The sequence below is a fragment of the Eschrichtius robustus genome, chromosome 18, assembly GCF_028021215.1.
Source record: "Eschrichtius robustus isolate mEscRob2 chromosome 18, mEscRob2.pri, whole genome shotgun sequence".
Taxonomy (NCBI): Eukaryota; Metazoa; Chordata; class Mammalia; order Artiodactyla; family Eschrichtiidae; genus Eschrichtius; species Eschrichtius robustus.
Window position 1 is genome coordinate 25,642,974 of NC_090841.1, and position 21,018 is coordinate 25,663,991.

Below are 21,018 nucleotides of genomic sequence, written 5' to 3' on the forward strand. Positions count from 1 at the left end.
ATATATAAAGATTTCTTAAAACTCAAGAGTAAGAAAATAATCCAGTATAAAAAATGGGCAGAGTGGCCCATCATGAGGTGTCAGAGGTCAGAGGCTGAGCAGATGAGCAAGGTATCTGTGGTGTGGGAGGGAGTAACAACTAGCGATGGGAATCAAGTCCAGCCAGGATGAAGATGGCACCCCATGAAGGGGCAGCCTGGTGTGGGATGTGGGAGCCCAAGTAAGGTGAAGAGTTTGTTGATACGTGTGCATAGCTCAGTGTGGGCTATCAGGCCAAGCAGAGTGCGGAGGGCATTGGCCTGGAAGGGGAAGTTAGTGGTGGAGATGGGAGATGAGTCATATACAGTGGAACTGAGCCAAAAAGTAAGTATATGAAGGGTAATGACGTCTGGGTTTCTCACTGTTAAAGAAGGGAGTTACAGATACAGAAGGAAAGAAAACTAGAATGAGTCCTGTAGTGGTTGGATTGGAATTGTGTGTATCTGGGTGAACTCATGGTTTTCAATGTATTTAAGTAGATATAGAAATAAAATCAGAGGTAAATGTATAAAAAAAAATGGGCAAAAGACTTGAACAGACTCTTTACCAAAGAGGATATATGGATGGTAATTAAGTACATGAAAAGATGTTCAACATCATTAGTCATTAGGGAAATGCAAATTAAAACCATGAAGAGATACTACTATTGCCTATTAGAATGGCTAAAAAAAAAATTTAAATACTGACAATACCAAGTACTGACAAGGATGCAGTGCAAATGCAACTCTCACACATGTTTATGGAAGAGCAAGGGCAAACAATGACCAAGACATTTCTGAAGAAGAACCAAGAATAAAAAGCAGAGGTACTTGCCCTACTAAATTTCAAGGCTTATTATAAAGCTTTAGTAACTAAGACCACATGGTATTGGCCTAGGGGTAGAAAAATATACAGTAGAACAGAATGGAATGCCCAGAAACAGCTGCCTGCATACATGAAACTTTTCTGATAACAGTGCTGATCAGTGGGCAAAGGTTAATGATATTTGAACAATTAGCTATCCATGTGAAAAAAAGACAAGCATGGAGCCCTGCCTCATACCACTCACAGAAATAAACTCCTGGGGGGTTAAGGAATTAAATGTGAAAGGCAAAACTTCAAAATGTTTAACAAATACATAGGGGAATATCTGTGATCTTGGAGTAGAGAAGGATAAATATATATGTGGTAAAAATTTAAAGTAAAGCAAGAGAAAAAAATTAACACAAAATTCCAGAAGAATTAATGTCTAGGGAATATGAAAGAGATGTGATTGAAAAGGGGTCCTCCAGGGGCTTGAGAAATACTGGTAATACTATTCCTTATGCCAGATAGTGGATGCTATAGGATAGTTATTTATTTATAGTTACTTAAATTACCTGTATTGTTATATTCCCTCATTTTAGCTATAATTCATTTCAAGATAAAAAATGTGTTGCATATTTCACACTTGTCTGGAAATTATGATTATTGATGAAGCAGCTATCTTCTGTACCAAATTCAAAAAGGTTAAGGAATAATTTGATTTTCTTATATTCGTGAAATATAAGTTTACCACTGGTATCTGCTCAAAGGACTGCATTGTAAAAGTTGTGAATGTAGTTTATAATACTTCAGTGCTTGAATTTCTCTCCTTTGTTTTTTAGTCACCTAATGAAGTTTATTCTTGGAAAAGGCCAACATCTTTGCATAAATCAAGGGTCACTGATACATTCTATGGAGGGAAGAAGAAAATTGGAGCTCCAAAGCAGAGCAATTGTGTGACTCTTTTGGATACTAATCAGATAGTCAGGATTTTGCCCCCAGGAGAAATCCCTCTAAAAGATATCTACCCAAAAGGTAAGAAACTTACCAATTCCTATTTTATCAAGCTAGTCAAATGTAGTTTGGTTTTGGTAGGGATATTTAACTTATCATTATCATTTTATATTTATGAATATGAATAATTTTAACAGAGTTTAGTAACTAAAAAGACCTATATGTGCTCAGAAAGGTTTCACTAAACTTCTCATAGGAGTTTAAGACTTTTGCCTTAAACTACTGTGTCTAAAGGCCAGGGACTTATGCAGCCTGATTCACTTACCAATGCTCTCAAAGTCAACTTATGTTTATTACTGCATAACTTACACCAGGTCCTGTGCTGATCACTTTTCCTTGCATAAATTCATTTAATCGTCAAATTCCCATTCTATCATTAATGTACTCTCAAGTTTATATGCAGGGAAACTGACAGAGAGGTAAAGTAACTTGCTAGGGTTCTCCCCAGCAGTGGTCAGCAGAGCCCACATTTGCACCAAAGTCTTCCAACCCAAGGCCGCAGCTACTCTTACTGAACCACACCGGCTTTCATCATAAAGGATAATTATGAAAATTTTTGATCATCGAGCCACTGATTATTATTTGCATCATAGTGGTAGTAATATTGTCCTGTGTTTACATTCATTATATTAGTGTGGACTTCATAAATATAATACTAAACACATTATAATAATCTGTTACTGGGTTTGAAAAGTCCTGGTTATATGATAATGTTAGAATTAGTTCCTTCCAAATAAATCACCATTTCCTTAGAATATTTTTTATGGTAAAAGAGGCAGGTAGATACACTGACAATTGCAGTGCAGTGCAATAGGTATATTCACAAGGTGATATATAAACACAGAGGAGAAGCTTACAACCCAGGCTTGTGATTCCGAGCTGACTCTTGAAAGATGAATGGGAGGGAATCAAATGAAGGAATTGTTCTAGGAAGAGAAAACCCCACGAGAAAGGTACAGAGGCATTACAGAGCACTCCAGGAGTTACAAGAAATTCTATACCAGAATTCAGTGCACCTTCATCCACCCAGAAACCTGTGGGTCAGCCCTGATGCTTCTCCCTCATCCTCCACATCGTCATCAATCGCCATGTCCTTTTGATACAACCTTAATATACCTTATATCCACCCACTTGTCTACAGTTGAGTTGCCAACATCCAAATCACCACCATCTTGAACTGGAACGCTGCAGTAGCCCTCTGACAGAGTTCCCTCTTCCATTCTTCCCCCACCCCCCATTCTCCACACATCAGACAGAGTGTTGTTATTTAAGTATTTTATTGTTCTCATTTGTTCTTATTAGGGACCAGTTACACAGAGTAAAATTCACCCTTTTTAGTGTATAGTGCTGTGAGTTTGACAAATACATACAGTTGTGTAACCATCACCAAAACTGATAGAGAACAGTTCCATCTCCCCAAAAACCTCCCCTATGCCACTCTGCCATCAAGCCTTCTGCCTCCCCCCATACCCCCACTGATCTGATTTCTGTCCTTATTGATTTGCCTTTTCCAGAATGTCATATAAATGGAATCACACAGTATGTGGTCTTTTGAGTCTGACGTCTTTCACTTAATATTATATATTTGAGAATCATATATGTTGTGTGTACCAGTTGTTTGTTCCTTTTCGTTGCTGAGTAGTAGTCCATTGTGTGGATATACCACAGTTTGCTTATCCATTCACAAGTTGACAGATATTTGTATAGTTTCCAGTTTTTGGCAATAATTAATAAGGCTGCTATGAACATGTTTGCACAGATTTTTAAGTGAACATAAGTTTTTGCTTCACTTGGGTGAATATGTAGGAATGGCATTTTTATGTCATACGATAAAACTGCCCAACTGGTTTCCAGAATAGCAATACCATTCTGCATTCCTGTCAGCAGTGGTGAAAGTTCCAGTTGCTCTGCCACCTTTTCAGTGCTTGGTATTGTCAGTTTTTCACCATTCTAGCAGGTGTGTAATGATACCTCCTTATGATTTTAATTTTCATTTTCCCTAGTGCCAAATGATGTTGAGCATCTTTTCATATCTATCTTCTTTAGTGAAACGTCTCTTCAGATCTTTTGCCCACTTTCTGAATTGGATTACTTGCTTTCTTTTTAATGATTTTTGAGTGTTCTTTATATATTCTAGATATAAGTCCAGTATCGTATACATGCTTTCCAAACATTTTCTCCCATTTTGGTGAAGGGCCAAATCTCTTATGTTTTCTTCTAGAAATATCATATTTCTAGATTTTACACTTAGATTTGTACTCCACTTTGAGTTAATTTTCTTATATGGCGCAAGGTGTGGATTGAGACTCATTGTTTTGCATGGGGATAGTCAATCGTTCCAGTACCATTTGCTGAAAAGATTGTCCTTTTTCTATTAAATTGTCTTTGGACCTCTGCAGAAAATCAACTGACCATATATGTGAGTCGCCTTCTGGATTTTCATTTGTGTTCCATCAATCTATATTGGGTTGGCCAAAAAGTTCGTTTGGGTTTTTCCATACCATGGAAAAACCCAAACGAACTTTTTGGCCAACACAATGTGTCTATCCTTTCACTAATACCAAACTCTCTTGATAAAGGAGAGAATCTTTGTCATCATCCACACTTCATTCATTTTCACTGCTGTACATACAGCACAGCCAATTTATTCACCTGTTCTCTATTGGTTCACATTTACGTTCTTTACAATTTTTTGCTATTACAAGTATTCTTGTACCAGTCTCCTTGTGTATATGTGGGGAGTCTGTAGGGTATATATCTAAGAGTGAAATTACCAAATTGTTACCCAAAGTTATTGTTCCAGCAGCATAAAAGATGAGGCTACTCTCCATCCCCATCTTCTCTTGCAAAGGTCAGACCTTTTATTGTGCACGTCCCTGATTTCTAGTAAGTTTGAGTATCTTTTTATATGTTGTGATTTACTCTTCTGAAAATTGCCTGTTTATATATTTTTGCCATTTTTCTCTTGGTTGCTAGTTTTATTTACCCTCATTTTTTAAGGTAATGTTCCTTAAATATTCCAAATGTACAGAAAGTGCTTAGGTTAGTGTCTGACACAAAGGAATAATTTTTTTTAATACATTTAGTTATTTATTTTTGGCTGCATTGGGTCTTCGTTGCTGCGCACAGGCTTTCTCTAGTTGCGGCGAGCAGGGGCTACTCTTCGTTGCGGTGCGTGGGCTTCTTATTGCGGTGGCTTCTCTTGTTGCAGAGCACGGGCTCTAGGTGTGCGGGCTTAGTTGCTCCGCGGCATGGGGGATCTTCCTGGACCAGGGTTCGAACCTGCGTCCCCTGCATTGGCGGGCGGATTCTTAACCACTGCGCCACCAGGGAAGCCCAGGAAGAATTTTTTAAATGTGGGCTGTAAAAAAAAAAAAAAAAAAAAAAATCCTAAAAGAATGGTAAAGGGAGATCTGAGGATGCCAGCTGTGCACAGGCCTAGGGATCAACCAGTTAGGATTAGAAAAGTTGGGAAGATTTCAGGAGAGATGCCTCCAAGAAAGTGAAGTTGATAAACCCAACTATTTGAACACATTAAGACATTTTGACATAGGGAAAACTTCGAGGATGAATTTGTGCTAGGTACACGAAAAACTAAACCAACAACAAAGCATGATTATTAACTCCATGAAAAGAAAAAGCAATAATACTATTATAAGACATAGCTCAGCTGTAAAGAGTAAATAATGTAAATAATGCCTAGAACTAAAACATGAAGACAGCACCATAAGGATGAAGGTGAATACCAAAGAAACAGCTTTAAAAAGTTGAAAGTGGGCTTCCCTGGTGGCGCAGTGGTTGAGAATCTGCCTGCCAATGCAGGGGACACGGGTTCGAGCCCTGGTCTGGGAAGATCCCACATGCCGCGGAGCAGCTGGGCCCGTGAGCCACAATTACTGAGCCTGCGCATCTGGAGCCTGTGCTCCGCAACACGAGAGGCCACGATAGTGAGAGGCCCGCGCACCGCGATGAAGAGTGGCCGCCACTTGCCGCAACTAGAGAAAGCCCTCGTACAGAAAGGAAGACCCAACACAGCCAGAAATAAATAAAGTTATAAAAAAAAAAAAGTTGAAAGCATCTCGGAGAGCAGAAAATGAGGGGTGAGAGGAGTAAAGTCAAGGCTGATGATTTTTTCCTTCAGTCTGTTTGGCTCTTTAATCTATGTGCCTATAGATCTCTAATGATAATTCAAACTAAATTAATCTTTTTAAAGTAAATGGAATCCCACCACCTGATTAGTCAGGAACTAATGCACATCAGCCTTCTATTAAAGAAATCAATAGCAATTGTAAAGGCTACTCTCCTGGTGGCTTTTACAGAGATGGTATAAATTGTGGTTAATGCAGATGGGGAGAGATTTACTTCTTTCTTCCAATCATTTTCCTTCTAGTTAAATGTTAGCTTTTTTTTTTTAATACTTTAAATCATAGGCCTCAGCTCTTTAAATACAAAATAATGACTCTTGATTGAAAGCAGTGTACTGTTTTCTGAACTTTGAGTAAATTCAGAGATTTGGTATCAGCACAATCTCAGGGCACACACCACTCTTTTAATCTGTGAACACAGAAGTGCATTTAACCTAGTAGTTAACAGAAGTACATCAAATTACATTGCTTGAAGGAGTGAATTTTTTATATAATTTCATCTTCCCTCTGAAAATGCTCTTGGTTACTTTGTCTGACGGTTTTTATACCCCCTCCTAACCTTGGCACTGTGCGTCTAAGCTGTCCCCACTCTATATGGGAACCGCGCAGTAAATGCTGCGGCAGTGACTTCCCTTTAATCGTTAGTGAACTCATCCTGAAATATAATTTATACCTCTCTTCGAAATCCACCTGGATTATAAATGTAATGGAAATTTACTGAACCTCCATCCTCTCTACAGTTTTGAAACATTTAAAATGGATAGACAAGGATTTGGCTAAGTTTGGAGGGAAATCTGGCCACGGTTTTCACTTCCTTAATTCAATCATGTATTCTGAGCTGATTTATTTTCAAATCCGGAAACATCAATTCTGATTAATTTTCAAGCCTTACCATTACTACCATCACTACCACCACCCTTAAAGTGCTTTATAGCCACAAATTGCCTTTTCTGATACATGAAAATATGTTTTAGCACGAGGAATAAAATTCTTGCTTTCTCCTTCCTGAAATAGACACAGCCATTATTGCATTTTCTCATCCTCTTTATGCCATGGAATTCACTTGCACATTGAAAAAAAAAAAAAAGAAAGAAAGAAAGAAAGCTGTAGAAAAAAAGATACTTAAAATAAGTTGGCTTACTTTGCTTTCTCAGGCAGTCTAAAAGCACTGGTGGCGGTAGCTCAGCCTAATACTACTACTTGTGAAAAAGAGAGTGTGTGTAAATGGCAGGCCAGATGCAACTGGCTAGCTAGGCAGCGCTAGTCATCCCAGCCACTTCAGTAACTGGTCATTTTTGGCAAAGAACCAGGGTCTATAAGTAATTCAACACACTTCAGTTAGGTGCTAGCCGCAGGAACTGTCAAAAATGATATATGGTGCAAAACTTTGTCCAAGACTGACCTTATATCCCAGGCAACGTTTCCAATGCAGGTGGTGCATGACTTACGATAAGCATGTTGGCTTTATACAAGTGGCTATCTGAGGATGGCCAATTCAGCTGGGTGGTCGGGTTAGCATAGTAACTCTCTTTCCTTACTCTCTGCTGTCCGTGGACATCACTTTCCCTTCCTCCTGCCCCCTTTTGCCCTCTGGGACCACTCCTTGCCTAGCTCTGCAGCTCATACCTGGCCCCAGGGCTGTGATTCCCACCCTAGAATCCTTTCGAAGTCCCTAAAGGCTCACAATGATTTAAAAAAAAAAAAGGAACTTTCCTCTTTATGCTGTGGGCTCCTCAGACAAGGCAGGAACCACACACATCTCTTTCCTGTGTATCCCCAATGCTTCGTATAGTGTCTGGTGCAAAGTAAGCTCAACCACGTTTGTTGAATAAATAAGAGATATATTGAGGTTTTCAGATGGCCTACTCAAAAACCTTCAGCTGCAAACATGAAATTAAAATGCCAAGTTTCTTATTTTTTGTAAACTACATTGGATAAATCCAATGTGGACATTCCGGATATCTCATTCTAATCAGAAGTTATAGTAAGAGGTAGACAACAGACAAAAATCTTTAAGAGTATGGGTTCTTTGTAGGGGGATTTTTTTTTTAAAGAGACATTGGTGGCCAAGATTTTGTAAAATAAGGCATTTTTAAATTGTTGCCCTACGGTCAGCTCAGGTAGGATCTGTGTGGAGTGGTGGGCAGAGCAGAGATTTTAAGGCCAGAAGAAAGGCCTGGTTTTGAAAGCCTTCTCTATCACTCTCCAGGCAAGTCCCATTATTATACCACCTCTGTAAGTCTCTACTTCCTCATCTCTCAAACAGGAATCCAAGGTCTTTGTTGTTGTCAGTGCTAAAAACACTATCTATAAAGACTAAGCAGTGTTCCTGATGCAGTGTTCCCGACACAGTGGTGGCAGCTGGTGATGATGAGCCTGGTGGTGGTACTCAGGGCTTTGGGGGAAAAGTCAGTAAACACCTGGAATTTGCTGGGAAACAACTCTGGAATGGGAGTTGAGGACTCTGGCCCCCATATGTCATCACCCTCTCCTTCCCCACCTTTTCCTATTCTTCATGACCCAGAGTACTCGCCCCACTGCCCAATCCTCACCTCACCTTTTCTTGTCTTGAAGGGTCCTAAGAATTACAGCCACTGTGGGTGGAGCAACTACTAATCGGGTGCAAATAATGTTTGCGATGCTCAGATGCTGTCGTTATCCCCATTTTACAAATGATGAAGGCAGGTCTCAGAGAACTAACTTGGCCAGCGTAAAACATAGTTAGGAAATATCAGAGCCAGGATTTTCTACCAGGCCAGTCCAATTTCAAAGTAGGTGCTGATTCCACTGTGTTATACCGTCGTTGTTGTGATTTCCTGGGAAGGAAAAAGAGAATTCAAATGATGAAATAGTTTCAGATAAACTGTAAGTGCTAAAACATTGACCCATCTGGGGAAGCTATCAAAGAAAATGAAAGGAATTGAGGTAATTCTCTTGACAGTGAAGAATCACTAACATGCATCTATTTCACAGTCTCTGTATTTCCCTGACAAAAACACAATTCTGAGAGTCTAGCCTCAAGGCTGGAATTGGCCAGCCCAGGACCTTGTCAAGTGGGACCCAGAGTTCTGCTCTACGCTAGTGATAACTTCATTCCACTTTTAGCAGCATCCATGCTTTCTTTAGGTCCTATTTTTGTATCATACAGTAATTTAACACTCGGCTCGTGTCTTGACTTGTTTGCAGATGTTATCCCTCCACAAACAGCTGGTTATATAGAAGTCACTGATCTCCAATCAAAGAGACTCCGATACATCCCTATTCCCAGGTAATCTGTTTTCACCTTTGTTCCTGGCCTGTGTGTCAGATTAAAAAAATGAGTGAATTCTTATCATGTACTCCGAATAAATGTGTGCCTTTTGCTTCCTTAAATAGCAAGCTCTTTTTTGCTTTTTTCAATTACAGTTGGTTTATATCTTGCTGTCCTGCATTACTTTTTTTTTTTTTTTTTGGCCATGCTGCACGGCATGCGGGATCTTAGTTCCCCGACCAGGGATCAAACCCCTGCCCCCTGCAGTGGAAGCATGGAGTCTTAACCACTGGACTGCCAGGGAAGTCCCTGTTCTGCATTCTTTACTGCCGTTTTTATTTTCATTTTGGAAAAATGTTCAAATGTTACCTAGGTATAAGTCTAACAGCCTTCAAGCCTTCATTTCTCCTTTTTGATCTTTCCTAATGATAAATGTTTTTGAAACAGCATTTTTTAGTACAGCAAAAATTTTCGTATTTATTAACTCCGTATATTAGTTTTCTGAGGTAAATGTATTCAAGATGTCAAAGGAATTTAAATAGCATTGGTTTAATATTGTTTTTAAATATGTAACTGAGCATCTACCATTGTGAAGGCTATACAGTAGCCAAAGGGTTCCAGAGATTTGGAATGGAACTCATTACCACTGGCTGCTTTTATTACTGTTCAGCAGTGGAAGCAAAGCATTCAAACTAACTAGACTAAGGGTATAAAAGGAGAAACAATGACACTCCATTTCTTCCTTGACAGACACATGTGTCCTCACTTGTAGCCCATCCCTTTGTGGATGCATCCGTGCCTGATCTCCCTTTCTCAACCTAAGTGTGTGCCTGCTTTTGTATAGATTGATGTCACATCCCCTCCTAACATGTACTCCCTCACAGGCAACTGAGGCCTCACAACACATTGGTTAAAGGCTCACCCAAAATCCTGGGGAAAGGAGCCTGGAGAGGCTTCCAATGTCAGAGGAAGGCCAGCTACACCTGTCAGTCACCCAAACGTCACCAGACCTCCTGTTGACCCACGCCTCCAGCTCCCAGAAGAAAATCACTCAGCATGACAGTACAAAATAACTCAGAAACACAGTTTCATTTCTTAGGACCTTTTAGTCAGGTTCGAGACATATGAAGAATAAAAGTATTATCCAAAGAAATAGATTTACTTGTTCCAACATATATAAGAATGCCTTCTTGGAACATCTTAATGTGTCAGTTTAATGAAAAATAGCTTTTCATCATTTGGGGAAATTTCTTATTCCGTTGTATGTTCATTAAAACAAACTATTAGTTCAAGTAGCAAAAGAAAAGAACTTTTTTTTTTACATTTCTAAAGCATGATGATTTTTTTCAATATTTCTCTTAATTTCTCCCTAATTGGCCCTAGCTTTTTATTTCAGTGCTTTTCTCTGTTAACTTTCTGTATGAACCATATGTTATACCTGCCATAGAAGTAACATCTGGAAGGGCAGATATATGTATACAGCCAGTGCCAGCCGATCACCATACTTCATTCATTTAGTGCTGTGCAGTCCAGTAGAAATAGAATGTCAGCCATACATGTAATTTTATGTTCTTAGTAGCCACATTAGAAAAGTAAAAAAAGAAACAGGTGAAATTACCTTTAATAGTGTTTTATTTAACCCATTCTGTTTAAAGTATTACTATTTTGAAATGTATTCAATATAAACATTTTAATAATACTTGACATTCCTTTTTTCTTCTGAGTCTTTGAAACCCAGTATGTATTTTACATTTACAGAACATCTCAGTTTGGACTTGCCATATTTCAAATGCCACGTGGTTTAGAGTCTGTTCATTATCAGTATATCCTGAGTCTCTCTTGAGATTAACTATTGCCGTTTTTGGCGTATATGTAATCCAAGGGAACAACCCATCTGGATTTCAGTTTTGTTGCTGGTTGCTTAAATTTAGTATTCTGCTAGATAGCAGGAATTTTCCATTTGATGGCTAACTTCAAATAATAGAAAACACAGTAAAACTATATGTGACTGCAGGGCCAAAATAAATACATCACTTTCACTCTCAGTAAAATGTGAGTATTATTCCTCAAATATTTTTATTATTTGCATTTGTAAAATAATACTACTTAGCTCTGACATTTGAGAGTATATAAATCTGGGCTTCACTCTACTATAATTCTATGTATTCCTTAAAGACTTTGTTATTATATATAAGGGGAATGTGCATTTTTTTAAAAAAAGGTGAAGAAGAGATTCTAGACCTGGTGTGCAAGTTGTAGTAAATATGTGATATCTTCAAGCACATTTTTGACATACTGAAGAAATTGCCCCTGTAAATTTAAAGTTTCATGGTGGAGAGTTAAATAAGCAACCAGTAGGTACTGTGCTCAGTAGAATCGTACATATTGAGCACTTGTGGCAGAATTTCAAACATCATAGGTGGATAAATTTCATTACTCTTGAGTAGCCTTTTACTTCACCATCTGTACCTACTAGTTCTTTTCCTAAGGCAAATATTTTTTGAGAGAGCACCATGAGATGAATCCTGTATTATATCAAATGTTACCTTCATTGAGTCCTTCTAGTACTGTAAAGTAGTTCTGAAACACTTCTTCCATCCTTCTATATTTGTTCTCTTCATATAAACATTTTCTAAGACTTCCATGTTCCACAATGGCTGGCTTTGTCACTCTGTGTTTAGTATCTACTAAGGCAGCCTGATAAAAAGGCTAAAGTCGCCTTGATTTATTCTTTAGTATATTATAAGAATTTACCCACTATGTAGTAGTTTTGTGGTTTTAACAAATCTACATTGATAGTGTATTATGTTTTTATTATCTATTAGATCATCCCTTTAGACCATTTATTTCATACAGAAAATATCAGATGTATTTAGAGAGCCAACACTGGTAATTAGAATTTATAATCTGTGTTTCTTTTGTATAGTGAAAGCTATACTGAGGTAAAGGAAGTGTGCAGTTGACTCTTATAGGCAAAAGTTGCATTCCTAGAAATGACTATTTCTGATATGTAATATCAGAAATAGGTATATGTATGAAATATATAATACAAGAAATATATAAATTCTTTATTATAAATCCATATAACTTTCTAAGTTAGAAAAGGCGAAATATTAAATATAAATGCAATTAAAGCACATAAACAAGACATCAGTTTCAGCAGTGACCTTAGACCCCTAAGGAGTGTGTCCAGTGCTGAGGGTATGTGAGGTGTCGGTTGGTTTAGAGTTTCTTTCTTCCTGACAGTGAATGCTAATGTCATCCAGGATCTACAAATACAGGAATATGTAAATAACCAGTAAATAACTATGTATTTTTTCCTTACATGTGGATCTGTTGGTATCTTATCTTTTAATTGTGCTTACTATTAGAATGTTTTTTTAAAGCATTACTTTTCTTACTGAAGTATAGTTAATTTACAATGCTGCATTAGTTTCAAGTGTAAGCAAAGTGATTCACATATACATATATATATATTCTTTTTCAGATTCTTTTCCATTATAGGTTATTACAAGATATTGAGTATAGTTGCTGTACAGTAGGTCCTTGTTGTTTAACTATGAGAATTCTTTGTAGGAAGTTTAATGAACCTGAAATCAGGTTAAACTAACTTCATTACCTGGACTTCACTGGTTGAACACTGATTTCTTTTGCAGATCAGACTTTCTCTCACCATATACCACGTGGCTATCTACTATCTCAGACACAGATGCACTGCTGGCTGAGTGGGGCAAAGGTGGCGTTGTCACTGTTGATATGGGAGGTCGCATCCGGCTTTGGGAAACTGGACTGGAACATCTGCAGCGGTCACTCATGGAATGGAGAAACATGATTGGGCAAGAAGGTGACAGACTTATGCAGGTACCACTTGAATTGACCTTACCTCTTAAGGGTACACATTTGGTTATAAATTCATTCATTTAGTTGCAAATGCCACAGTCGTGGAAACTCCCGGCCCAGTGACTCAAATGTAGTTTACTTAAATAGCTAAAATAATTTGGGGACTCATAACAGAAAAAGACAGATCTATCCTTCCAGATAGTGAAAAAGTAAACATGTGCCTTTTTTGTCTGTCAGTGCTTAAATATATAGGTTCCTCACCTCACAACATGCAAATACAATCATCAACTTTTATTTTTTAACCTTAAGCATTAATCCGTTTCCAGCACCACCTTTGCATCTGTTCTCACTTCTGCCATTGTCGTCAGCATCGCCCCATCGCTACCAAGGAAACAGAAATACTGAGCATCTAAAATGCAGCGCATTATTGTAAGGCCAAAACGTTTAGACTAGAGAAGATAAGAAGAATTATGCATCCAATAGAGATGTGTTTTTACCAACCTCCTTATTTCCAGAGAATGGAAGTTTAGCAGTCATAATAAGTAGACCCAAGCCTGCACTAGGAAGAAATATGGGAACAGGTCACCACAGAGGGAGGAAGTTCCACAGCTCCAGAAATGGCTCAGTCACCAACTAGTCTAGTTGCTGTCTGGAACTAATGTGAGCAGTGAGGAAGGCTGTGTACCCATAAATACTAAACCCTATTATAAAAGGATTTATTTTATTTGTAATTTATTTATTTTAACCTTCAGAGGAAAACTTCTTTGTTTACATTTCATTTCTATCCAGCAAAAAGAAAGGTAGGTTCCTGCCAACTGTGTTGCTCTGTAAAGAACCAGTTAACAAGATAAGAAATTTCTACCAACTACTCCACTGATATCTGATTAATAATTACTATTTTCTGTGGTTATTTTTGTGATATTCCTTAGAGGAGAAATATATGTGTGTGTGTGTGTGTGTGTGTGTGTATTTGTAAATGAGTAATACATATTCCTAGATTATAGGAACATTTTGAAAATCGCAAACCAATATAGGCCAGCAGCCCCAAATCCTTTTGAAAGGGTATGAGTATATTAATTTAATTAAGCTAAAACAAATGTATTACTCTAAAATAAACATGTCATTAAGTGCAGTGGATCTATCACAGTAACAGACTGAATGTTGGTCACTATCCATAACAGTAATTAGAAAATTAATTAACTATGGTTCTGCTTCTTTCATTATTCTGAAGATTAGTTTCTTCTCCCTTTGAATGAAGCTCCTCTTTTCATTACAGTAATTGATGCCTCATAGTAAATACTACTGTGTTTGAATTTCTTATATTTTATTTCAATTTCTCATGTGTTATAACGAGGTTATAACAATTAAGTTTATCTTTCACAACAGAACTTTTAAAAGGAGTCTCGTGATTTTGATAACAGGTCTTCACTGGTTCAAAAATTAACCCCTATTTGTGTTTTAACCATGTAACTCTCCTCTTCCCTGTGACTTTCCTGCCTCTGTTGTACATCTTTGTATCTCCAGCTCTTAGCATGATGATTGGTACACAGTAGACAAATATGCTTGTTTATACTCATATATACGAAATTGAAGCTTTTTGACAACAAATGGAATTCTTTTTTTTTTTTTTAACATCTTTATTGGAGTATAATTGCTTTACAACGGTGTGTTAGTTTCTGCTTTATAACAAAGTGAATCAGTTATACATATACATATGTTCCCATATCTCTTCCCTCTTGCGTATCCCTCCCTCCCACCCTCCCTATCCCACCCCGCTAGGTGGTCACAAAGCACCGAGCTGATCTCCCTGTGCTATGCGGCTGCTTCCCACTAGCTATCTATTTTACATTTGGTAGTGTATATATGTCCATGCCACTCTCTCACCCTGTCACATCTTACCCCTCCCCCTCCCCATATCCTCAAGTCCATTCTTTAGTAGGTCTGTGTCTTTATTCCCATCTTGCCACTAGGTTCTTCATGACCTTTTTTTTTTTTTTTTCCTTAGATTCCATATATATGTGTTAGCGTACTGTATTTGTTTTTCTCTTTCTGACTTACTTCACTCTGTATGACAGACTCTAACTCAATCCACCTCACTACAAATACCTCCATTTCATTTCTTTTTATGGCTGAGTAATATTCCATTGTATATATGTGCCACATCTTCTTTATCCATTCATCCGATGATGGACACTTAGGTTGCTTCCATGTCCTGGCTATTGTAAATAGAGCTGCAATGAACATTTTGGTACATGACTGTTTTTGAATTATGGTTTTCTCAGGGTATATGCCCAGTAGTGGGATTGCTGGGTCATATGGTAGTTCTGTTTTTAGTTTTTTAAGGAACCTCCATACTGTTCTCCATAGTGGCTGTATCAATTTTGGAATTCTTTTAACTGTCTCAGTTTATCAGTTGTAACTGAATAAGTATTGAATGAATATATATAGTTTCTAAGTTAGAAATGAACAGAAATATAGTATCTAACATCTCAAAAATAATCAAAATACTCCGCTATATTATACAAGGCAGTATCTGATCCTTCTACAAACGAAACATTTTCTAGGAAATGTGTAACTTTATGTCTCCAGTTCAAAGTGCAGCTATAATAGAAATAAGACTTATTCAGTAATAAAGGTACATAATTCAGAATTGAATGATAGTTCCATTTGTAAAATTAGAATGTTAGAATGTTATCTAACATTCTCCTTCCATCTCTGCTGTTCCTGGATCCATTTTGTTGATACTGAAAATATACACTTACATACATACTCAAACTGAGAAACAAAGTATGAGCATATATCTTTATGTCTAAACAGACAGAATTCATTGTCCAAATAATCTGCCGTTGTTGTAATTTTTGGTTACATCTCTCCTCTTCCTTCTCACTGCTTAATAAATAATGAGACAGCATACTTAATTGCTTTTATTTAGACCAGCTTATGTTACTATTTACAAGTAGTTTGTACAACCAAATCTAAATCTGAATCATTCCAGGAGTAATGGTAATAACAAGCAAAAATGTGTCTTTTACAGCTACCTTCCTAAGCAATCCCTCAACCTACTCCTCATTTATGGACCCTTTATTCAACATTGGTCTGCTCCTGATTTGGGCTCTTGGAAAATACCTTCCATAGAAGTACTGAGAAAAGAGAATAGGTTCTCAGGACCATACTTATCTCTTGCTGACTGCCAGCAGCTTCCCTGTCAATGGCAGAGTAACCTGATCTCCATCTAGTGGCCAAATGGACTTACTTTACATCATAGAAATTAAAAGGCCTGGTTTACACTCCAGTAGTTTGAGGCAGCCTCAGACCTGCTGTTAGGGGAGGTTTATACAAGCCTCTTCAGCGGTTCTTATTGGTCATGAGATGCTCCTTCAGGTCAACAGTGAAGGCCAGGCAGAAAATCTGCCATGCCATTCACCACTTATTGGCCCCCATCTTTCCCTGATTCCTTTGCCTGGTGTCAAAAGAACTGTTTTTCTTTAGATAAACTCTGTCAGTTATACGTTTTATCCCTATCCTTTTTTGACTTTGCTACATTTCAGCCTTCTTGAGGTATTAGCTTTGAAGCCATTGTTGCTTTGAATTTTTGTTTTTGTTTAATGCATTCATTGATAGTTTTCTTTAATGAGTACAGCTTGCAAGAGAGTATTTTTTGAGCTTCATATAAAATGTGTTCATTAATTTTACATGCTTTGATAGGAACATGTGTTTTTCTTACAGTAAACAACTGTAACAACAAACTCAAAGTATCACTATAACTGTAGTCTAAGGACCCATTATTAAGAATTCATATTTACTACTTTTAGACTCGATATTTTCAGAAGCACAGGTTAATTATAAGCAAAATTTTTCTGACAAGGTTTTATAGTGTTCCCTATAAAGCATAGTTTTCATATTTTTATTTAGTGACATTTGGATTCCTCCCAAGAAGGCTACACCACAGTTTTCCTCAGAAATCAAATCATCTTCTCTAAAAAGCTCCTGGTGACTCTTCTTGCAGGAGCAAAAAGGCTAAAAGATTACAGTTTTCAAATGTTATTGTCTAATTACATAAACTAATCAGAAACTAAATCCTTCATATATTACTCGTAGAATCTCTTTGAGGCCTTTTTGAATAATACTTCCTTAACTGTATACTTTAAAACTTTATAGAATCTTTGAAACAGTGTGGGACTGGAACTTATTGACCCTTATATTTAAGATAGTGCCTGGTACACAGTAGTTATGGTAAATATTGAAAATAGAGAGAGGCATAGACAAAAATACATAGAAAAGATAACCAGTTTATTATACTAAGCACCTAATCTTTCAAAGAAGATATTCTAGGAATATGAGTAAATGTCATTTGCTGTACTTTGGTAACTAGGCCTAGCCTTTTCTTTAACTACACATCCAACGCTTATGATTTTTTAAGAATGTTAAGGCCCACTTCCAGTTTTGGAAACCACAAGATTATTTAATTGGTACTCTATTAGTAAATTTAGTTTTTGACTCTACAAGCTACATTATCTCCAGATCTTCTGTGAAAGTTTGCAATTCTTTGTTCTTCTTAAGGGTCATATTCCACTCCTGTACTTCACTCTTAGCTTTGGTCAGCAATTCTGAAAACACTTAACAGTCTGATTAAGTGGCTCATTGTTATAGAGTGATACACATTTTATAGGACTGTTATACGTACATATATCTTTGGGAATCTTCCTTGGCCCAGAAAGGCAATACTTCTTAAAATTTTTTTTTATAATTTCCCACCATATCTCCTAGTGATATATCAGTAGAAGTGGTTTTCATCAAGATGGTCTAGCTCTTTGCCTATGTGGTAACACTTGGTCAGTGCCTCTAATGATTTTTCCTTTGTTTATTGCTGTTAGAGAAATCCCAAACATAGAAATTCATTTTGAATCTAGACTTTGAATAAGGTTTTCAGGCTTACCTAATGAAAATGCAAGATCCCCTGGAGAGTGTACTACCCAGTAGAGTGCTGACAGCCCAGCTCTCTGGAAGGTGGGGGGCAGTTTACAATGTTTGCCAGTTATCGAGATGTAAATACTCCCTCCATGGCTGATTTAAAGCTACCAAAGGTTAACAATCTACTCACAAAGTCTGAATATTTAGCAAGCATCTCTCGCAAACTAGTACAATCTGGTTCCAGCATGCCCCTGGCTTGATTAAGCCTTTAACTAACTCCCCAAGGAGAATTATGACAGTTACCTGACTGCAAGGTCCTTCAGAAATAAGACAACGGAAATGTGGATAAGAAGGAAGAAAGGCAAAAGAAAAGGGAAAGAGGTACTGAGAACACACATAAGATGGTGTCATGATATCTCTGGGAGATGTGGAAGCCTACAGTTGTCCCAGTTACAGATTAGCAATGCTCTTCTTGAACAAAGAATTCAGTTTGAGCAAAGAATTGGAGAGAAGTCTATACTCAAGTGGGATAACACTCATGGGTTCGTGCATAAGGGCCTCCTTTCTTATAAACTCTTTCAGAAGGAAATTGCCAGTCGATTTTTACATTCCTCCAGAAGTAATGCTTCCATTGGATCACAAATTTGTCAGTAATTGCTAAATGTAACTAAAATTAAATCAACAGCCACCTTCCCAAGACAAGCAAATCAACAAGTTTATGAGTTTAAAGAGGCCATGAGTTTTCATTAAACTTTTGTGCATATCCAACAAAAAAGATAACCGTAAAAATTATGAAAATCATGGGTATTAGAGTTTTAAAGTAATATTAAAAATAGAAATATCATTTAGCTTTTACATTTTAGAAAAAGCCTAAACTTAGGTAATTGCTTTTCAAATCATCAGCAGCAGAAATACTTCAACTCCTTTCTCTCATGACAGACCTTAAGATCATTATTTTATATACTATATCCCCATTGCATACTGCTTGACAATATAATCAGCAAGTAAAGAAGTAATCTTAGTACTATTTATTTAAAGTATAAAGGAAAACAAATTAATTCTGTAATATATCAGTTATAAATTGAGATATCAAATGCAATGAATATGTTGACAATCAATGGCTCTAGAATTTTTGTGGTTCTAAGCTCATTATGTATATAGTTATGTATAATCAACACATCACAATGGCTATAGAAATAAAACCTTGCTGTTATATTTATAGAGAATATTGTAATTTTATTTATAAGTGGTATAGCCTATTGTTTAAGAGCATGAAATTTTAAGTAGTCAAACCCAGGTTCAAATCCACGTACCACTTTTTAAGTGATCTTCGGCAAATTACTCATTCTTTCTAATTTTCACTTTCCAGTCGTAATATAAAGACAATCCCAGTATACTTTACAAGTTGTTGTAAGAGTGAAATGCATTCATACTTGTCACAAAGTATTTAGTAAACAAATAAAAATTAGAAACTCAGAAGTTAGGTAATATTGGGCTACAGAATTCTTTAACACTTACATGGAAACAAAGCCAAATTAAAAGGAAGCAGTGTTACCCAAACACCTACTATTACATCATGACCCAGTGAGTTACATAATTCATCATCTGCCTTAGTGTTGAAAGAGAGCTTTGCTTATAATCCTGTTTAGGAAAAGTTTTGTCAGGCCCAAAAAAGGAATTGAAAAAATGGTCTGGGCCTAAACTTGTCAGCTTGAAGAAAAGCAGGAAATCAATGGTAGGACAATTGTCAGCAGAGGAATACAGTGTTTAGCCTTATTCAAAAGACAAATTAGAACAGGACCAAAAAACACACAGTGAAATATACATCATCTTTAGCCGAGTCCTGAGAACAGTAAAAAGCAAGCCAAATTTGGAGCTGTCTTTCCTAGTTTTTCTGTATACAATGTTCTTTTGTCTCTATAACATTCTAAAAATGTCTCTCTTTTTATTTTCTGTTTCCTTACAAGGTCAGGGCTTGTAAGTGCCATCTCTAACCTCAAGTGCCATCTCTAACCTCTCCCTTTTAATAGTTCCACCCATTCTTACATTTATTTATTTAATTAACATTCGTTGATCATCTAGACTCACTAGGATAAAGAAATAAATAAGAGACAGGTACAGACCCAGGGAACTTACAGTCAAGTAGCGCTATAACCAAATAAACTATGGTGCAGTGTGGTGAAGAAAGTGATGGAAGCATGATTAAGGGACCGGAGGACAGCAAAGAATACTTAACTCTATCTTTGGAAGTGGTTTTAAGATAAAATAATACCAGAATCTGGTTTTTACGGAAGGGGAAATGGACTCCTGACAAATCGAATACAGGTTTAGTTTTGCCTCTTACCAAAATCCCAGTAAGAAAACAATAAAGGATCAAAAAAGGTACAAAACCACAAGATTAGAGATGCAAAACACTTTGGAGGATTAAAAAATACATGTGTAGGTGATGACTGAGTTAGTGACTGGAGAGAACTAAAACCCTAAAATTCCTCTGGGGGGGAGATGCAAGCTTTACTCTATGGAAGCCCATAAAGCATCAGGACTTGAAGACACCATGTTCCAAAGAAGGTTAGAGTATAGGGCAGCACTGAAAATTGGCAGATTACTTGAAAGCCCACATAGAGGCCATTTAGAAATACGGATTTTCTCCTCCATCTTATGCACCTGGGCAGCCGGCTCTCCTCTACCCCTGCAAGAAACGGGAGCCACAGTGGAGATCTGCACAGTTTAAGACAGGAGTGAGACCATATAGCCAACAAGAAGATAAAGTGAAGGTCTGCTTTCCTTATTTAAATCTCATGAAGCTGGCATCCATATTTATATCCCTTAAGCAGGAGATTGGGAAAATCCTTTCTGGAAACTGACAAGCCCAAGAGAAAAGCCTTTCTTTTTTTCACTTTTTTATTTTTTAAGGAAAATATTTTTTTATTTGTTTTCTTATCATTTTGAGTCAATATACACAAATAATGCAGTCTATAGGATGAAACAATCATTTTTGAGATACATTAATAAGGAGATAAGTAAAAATGTACTAAC

At 37.1% G+C, this 21,018-nt stretch overlaps 1 protein-coding gene across 4 annotated transcripts in view; it reads left to right on the forward strand.

Annotated features, from left to right (window-relative positions):
- VWA8 (von Willebrand factor A domain containing 8) overlaps positions 1 to 21,018 on the forward strand; it is a 372,416-nt gene that overhangs the window by 254,410 nt on the left and 96,988 nt on the right. For 3 of the 4 annotated variants that reach the window (XM_068526337.1, XM_068526339.1, XM_068526338.1), the window contains exons 35-37: positions 1,665 to 1,857; positions 9,168 to 9,249; positions 12,888 to 13,092. In XM_068526337.1, the coding sequence (XP_068382438.1) occupies positions 1,665 to 1,857; positions 9,168 to 9,249; positions 12,888 to 13,092 (480 nt within the window). Of the gene's footprint in view, positions 1 to 1,664; positions 1,858 to 9,167; positions 9,250 to 12,887; positions 13,093 to 13,397; positions 13,500 to 21,018 lie in introns of those variants that run through there. The other variant, XM_068526340.1, reaches the window with a different exon arrangement.